Raw genomic sequence first — 6,115 nt, 5'->3', positions numbered from 1 at the left:
AATGGAGACACCAGAGGTTTGCAGGGGGCTCTTGAGAACTTTGACAATTCTTCCTCCTAGCAAAAGGCCCTAAGCACACCAAGGACTTAAAACCCACTCGTCCCCGCTCCCAAGAAATGCAGTCTCAAGATTATGAACTACAGTGATGAGTTGCAGATTCTAAACAAATTATGTTACTGCTTTATTTTTTAAAAATTAATGGTTCATTTTTGTGGCAGAAACAACACGGAACCTGAAGACAAAAGATTTGACTTCAAATTCCAGACCAGGTATTTACTATCCCCATAAATTTGGGCAAGTCATTTAACCCTCCACAAATGAGAATCATAGCTATGTCTACCCCACAGAGTTGTAGTGAGGAAAAATGAGGCAAAATGAATGTGGAAATACTCTAAAAGTGGCAAAAACAAAAACACTCTCCAAATGTTCATTCTTCCACCTTACCGTGAGCAGGCTCCATCTAAACTTGGGCGTGTGTGCTCAGTCCTCAGTCATGTCTGACTCTTTGCAACCCCATAGACTATAGCCCACCAGGCTCCACTGTCCATGGAATTTTCCAGGCAAGAATACTAGAGTGAGTTGCCATTTCCTACTTCAGGGAATCTTCCCAACCCAGGGATTGAACCCACCTCTCCTTTCATCTCCTGCATTGGCAGGCAGATTTTTTACCATTGACACCACCTGGGAAGCCCTCCCTCTAAACTTAGCAGGTGAGAAAAGTACAATTTCCTGCTACAAAAACCTTACTACACTGAAATTAAACTGATCATAATAGAAACAAAAAAAAAATAAATAAATAACATAATGTAGAGGGAACGACTCCATGGAAACTAGATTTAGTAAAATTGATCCAGGTTTCATATGGAGAAAACCTGGCAGAAATTTTCAGCAAGACATTAAATCTGTTTTTATACAGTAAACAAACCCAGATTTAAAAGACCACTGTGGAGTGGAAGGTAGGAGGGAGGTTCAAGAGAAGAGGGACATGTGTATACCTATGACTGATTCATGTTGACATATGGTAGAAGCCAACACATCAGTGCAAAACAATTATCCTCCAATTAGAAATAATTTTTTTAAAAAGTAAAAACAAAACAAAAAAGGCCCCCGTGACTTTGAGATTGTATGGAAAATCATTTGTAAAATCTAAACTAGTTAAAAGTAAAAATAAAGATCATACTTGGCTCCTGATAGCAAACTAAACATGTATTACCACAAGATTTAATAGCTAACTGCAGCTAACAGTTTTATTCTTCTAACTTTGTTACTGAAAAATCCATGGTACAGATGATCTCCTAAACTCCAACTACAAAACAGACATCATTTAAATTCAGAAAAGGACTGATTTTCCAAAAATATTCTGGATGTAAGGTATTTCTGCATTAGTGTGCCAAATGACAGGATATACCAGGAGCACTTTGTCAAGGTCACTCTACCATACACAAGGAAGATATTATTGCTAGATATCCGAAAAGCTTTTTTGAATCTTGTAGAATAAGCCAAAATATGTGAAATTTATAAAACAAAGAATTCTACAAAAATGATGTAAAAAACACAGCTCAATATAAACAAGTAACTTGGTGGGGGGATGGAGACCACAAGTCAAATTTCTTTCCTGGCTTCTTTGGCAACCCTGACTTTGATTTTCACGTCACTCAGCATACCTATCTTTGTTCATCTCTGCCCCCCTGCAGTTACTCCTCCTTTCAGCTATTGAGCTTTCAAATAACTGATTTCCCTGTTGCATTTCTGAACTCCCTAAACAGCTCAAGCAATCAGCTCACCAGTTACCCATTCCTGACATGGGTTCAGCATCTGTGGCCTCTCCAACCTACCACTGCCTGGGTGGTGAAGCCCCACACACTGGAGTGCAGGGTACCAGAAGAAGGTCTCATGCCACCCGGAGGAAAAGGTATTTGCAAAACCAACTCATAAGCGGCTGCCCTGCTTAAAATTCCATTGAATCTTGCAATTCTGGAGAGTCCTCTAGGTCTAATGAGGCCCCTAAGCCTCCCTGAGAGTTTAGGGTAAACCCTGAGTCTTTCAGGGCATTATGAGCATTCATAAACTTCTGCAGGTATTTGGAGGTATACAACCAGTGATGTTTCAAGACGTCTTCCATTTCGTAATACTTGGACTGCCTGGCATTCATTTTCCGGAAACGCCTGAACAGTTTGTTGCCAGATTCGTTTCCCTCGCTTGCCCATGCCCCAATGGAGCCATCCCTCTCAATAATTTCAGGGACGTGAGCCAAGGTTTTGTGAAAATAATTGGTAATTTTGCCCTCATATCTGTACTTGAACTTGGTGGAGAGGAGCTCAGCAAAGCGCTGCGAATTGAAGCTATACTGGCAGAGGGATTCTGGGCACTCTTGAGCAGGGCATGAGGATCGCCAGACGGGTTTCATCTTCAAATAAAGGTCCATCAGTTCCCTCAGGGCTTCGTGCCTCTCCTGGGAGGGAATTAATTCACAAACCGCCTCGACCGTCTCTTTGGTCATGAGCTTCCGGGCAAAGTTGCCATTCATCCTCATGATGGGCTTCAGGTTCATCTTCTTCCGGAGGTGCTTGTCCAGGGTAGCCTGCCATCTTTTCCTTTCCTCTTTGGAGGCATTGGGGTTCTTATACACCTCTCCGATCTCCAGCTGGAAGATCTTGTAGAACTCAGCCGCATTGCCGATGTCGCAGTGGAGCGCATCTATGGAAGGGACCGTCTCAATGAAGGGTTTGGCGGAGACCCCCTTCACCCGGTCCCGCAGTTCCTCCACCGTCTCATGGTAGGGGTTAGAACGCCAGACTTCATAGCGCTCCAGATTCTCCGCGTGGCTTCTGGTTATGGAGTGGAAGACCAGATTTTGAGAGGCCTCCAGGCGGGTGGCATCACAAAGGGTGCAAATGTAGACTGAGCCGGAAGCCTCGAGCCCTTCCACTTCCCGGACCAGTTTCTCATCGTAGCCGGTGCCCCTAAAGATGAACTTAAAAGTCCGGAGGATGCCTCCCATCTCCAGCATTAATTCGCTGCTCTTCATGGCCTCCCTCTCGGCAATCAGAGGGCTCAGGATGGCCGTCAGGGTCTCGTGGTCAGACTCATCAGCTAGCATGAGGCACAGCGGCTTGCAGCACAGCTCGGAGTTAGGCTTGGCTTCCTCAAACACCTTCACGTTCTGCGACCCGTGAGCAATGCTGATTTTCATGACCGTGAAGGAAAAGCGAACCGCCTTTTCCGGAACTGCCGGTCCGCTGCCGTGCTTCTCGCTCACGTCTCCCATCCCATCACAAGACTCCTTCACCACCACGGTGAAGGGGCCATGCAGGTAGTCGTCAAGCTCTTGGGCTCTCATGCCTTCCAGGATGTCTTCTTCCATGTCCATCAGAGCGGACACCAAAGCTGCATCATAGCGGAAGCGTTTGGCGATGGTGTCCACCGGGTAATCGTCCACAGAGGAGGCCAGTCCGGACAGTCCATCAATAATGCCCACGTCGGTGCTGGAAGACACGTTCTTCAGAGGTGGCTGCCACTCAAAGGGGTGGTAGCCTGGCAGAAGGACTTTCTCAGCACTCCGAAGGGCGTGCAGAGGCTGGAAAATCTGCCTCCCAGTGATGGCCTTCACCGTCCTGTACATCTTGTGGTACTGGCTGCAGCTGAGGAAGGTGTTGACGCGGATGGCCAAGCAGACAGCCGGCTGCAGGCCAGAGCCACGTCCCTTCATGATGGCCTCCAGCTCATCAGCTTGTCTGTGCTCATTTCTCGCTCTCAGCGCCAGCAGGAACAAGGTCAGGCACACGGACTTCACATCTCCACCTTCTTCCTTGTCGGCGAAAGCCTTGACCTGCATCTTGAGCTCCCTCAGACGGTGCTTCTGAGCCCTGCGGGTGAGGGACAGGAGGTGCTGGCGGGGCCGGCCCCCTTTATTGATATGCACAAAAGTCTCTTTCGATTCCTTGTGGCTTGAGACATGGTGATTGTATTTTTCCAAGCTGACCTCCTCATCGCACTCCTCTGCTGGACATTTCACCATCAGGGAATTCAAGATGCTCAGAAAAGACTTCACCGGACTCTCTAGGTCAGTGGGGAAGCAGGGATACCGGCAAGAAGGACAATAGCTGCCCATGACTTTGAGGCATCTGAGAATGCAGATCCTGCAAAAGACGTGCTTACAGTTGGTCTCCACGGGGTCCGCCAGAATGTGTTCGCAAATCTGGCAGGAGATAGATTTCACAAAGCGCGCTGGGAAGTCCACTGCCAGGAGCCTGGTACTGAGGTGTATTTTACCGCAGTTGGCGATCTTCTTCATCAGTTCCTTGCTGCTGATCCTGTCCCGAGTTCTTCTCTTGCACCGTCGGGCTTGTCTCGCTTGGTCTATCACAGTTCTGAGTCTTTTGCTGAGCTGCGAGTTTGGTGGCCGACTCTTCCTCTTGAGTCCTCGACGGGCAGCATCACAGATGTCACAGGATGGTGTGTGGGGGTGCCACTCCATCGCTGCATTCCTGGGGGAGTAAACCTCACACGGGGCACTGCTGAACTTCCTGTGCATTAAGCTCCAGCAGTTATGGCAGAACTCGGTGGGGTGGATTGAGTCCACATCTGCCTTCACGTCTATCCGGAAGACCTTGGCAATGAGGTCTGGCCAGGACGTGGCCCTCTTTTCCTTCTTTCGTAGGAGGACTTGGGTTTTGCCATCCACGGGTCCGTGGACTGGATATCTCCTGTGGTGCCGATCAGCTTGGAGAGAATTCCCACAGATGCGGCAGAGATGTCGCAGGTTGGCTTGGTGGATTGCTTTGTCTCTTGCTTTTCCATCATCATGGGATTTTTTCAGAAACTTTGTGTGGGGCTTTAATGCCAGTTGAGTCAGGGTTGGCTTCGGACCACCAGCCTTGTCCAGGGCTGCTGGAGATTGCTCTAGAGAGGGCTTCCCCTCAGAGGAATCTTGCTTTTCTGCTTGAGCATTTTCAGGGGCTTTTTCAAAGGATCTCACCCTGAACAGCTTAAATTTCCATTCTGAAAATTTAATATGTGGATGCTGGATTTCATCTGGGGCAGAACTGAGTCCCAGGGTGGGTGGCAGAGAGACAGCCATGCTGGCTGATACCTGGGAACAACAAAAACAAGTCAGATAAGGAAAAAATGTCAACAACCCACTGATACATCTTGGAAAGAATACAGATTAGTACATTCAATTATTCACTTATCAAATCATCCAGAAAGTTAATTATTAAGTTTCCTATTTTAATATACTATGTTAGGTCCTGATCATAGCAGAGAATAGAGTCATTCCCTGTTCTTACAGTGTGGATGCTCATTTAAACCAGGTATGTTAAGTACGTGCACCACCATAGTTTATTTTACATATATGTGTAAAATCTTATATTTTATTTTATTATTTTTATTGAGGTACAGTTGATGTATATACCGTATGTACAATATTATTTCCCTTTCACTAAAACCTTAAGGTCTTTGAGGACAAAAATCTCTGAACGATTTACCTCTGTATCCCCAAGGTTCCTAGCACATGTTACATACTCAATAGTTATTTGCCGAATAAATGCAAGAAAAAACTGGCTACTAAAACCAAAGAAAAGTCATATTTTCTGCATTGTGTCAGCCTCATTGCACTAGCTGGACAATATATTTCCAGCTTTTTAAAGCTGTCTCCCGGGAGGTTGATTGTTTATTTCTTCCAAACGGGACATAAAAGGATGATAAAGCTACAAATCCAAAGAAACTAATTACTCAGTACTTGAAAGGATGAAGTGAATTTTGAGCTTTATGAATGCATGCTAATAATAAGTATCATGGATAGTAATTATGCTTACAATTTTAATTAGTGAACGCTGCTGTAAATTAAAAGGCTGTGTCTCCATTAGAAACAAACCCCACAGAACTCTCTAAACCTGAAACAAACCACAGTGTGCATGTACAAAGATTCTGAAGAACTTTTAAGGTGAAAAATTTGAGTATTTTCAGATAAAATTCCACAGGCCATCCTGAAAGTCATTACCAGGCACTAATCATTAATTAACTCTATAGTTTGTAATAAAAAGAGGTGGGAGTAATATTTTTCTTCTTTGAAAAACATTAGCAATTATACATTTCAGGAAACCCTAGCAATCTG

At 45.4% G+C, this 6,115-nt stretch overlaps 1 protein-coding gene across 1 annotated transcript; it reads right to left on the bottom strand.

The window, feature by feature from the left end:
- Positions 1-1,948: 1,948 nt before the first annotated feature.
- On the bottom strand, positions 1,949-5,864 carry RAG1 (recombination activating 1). The gene is made up of 2 exons (XM_055422704.2): positions 5,817-5,864; positions 1,949-5,092 (listed from the first exon to the last, which is right to left on the bottom strand). Exons 1-2 carry the CDS (start codon positions 5,862-5,864, stop codon positions 1,949-1,951), a joined length of 3,192 nt encoding a protein of 1,063 aa, XP_055278679.2.
- Positions 5,865-6,115: the final 251 nt, after the last annotated feature.

This window comes from Moschus berezovskii, chromosome 14, assembly GCF_049115385.1.
Source record: "Moschus berezovskii isolate FMDL1 chromosome 14, NW_MosBer_1.0, whole genome shotgun sequence".
Classification (NCBI taxonomy): domain Eukaryota; kingdom Metazoa; phylum Chordata; class Mammalia; order Artiodactyla; family Moschidae; genus Moschus; species Moschus berezovskii.
The sequence above is the reverse complement of the archived record's forward strand: the minus strand, read 5'-3'. Positions and strand labels throughout refer to the sequence as shown.

What these genes read in the sequence shown, in the direction of transcription:
- RAG1 (XM_055422704.2), bottom strand. Translation starts at nt 5,864, where the DNA reads ATGGAGACACAGCCTTTTAATTTACAGCAGCGTTCACTAATTAAAATT. An exon ending in AGCGTTCACTAATTAAAATT is followed by an intron (nt 5,093 to 5,816) that starts GTAAGCATAATT and finishes TGTTGTTCCCAG; the next exon opens with GTATCAGCCAGCATGGCTGT.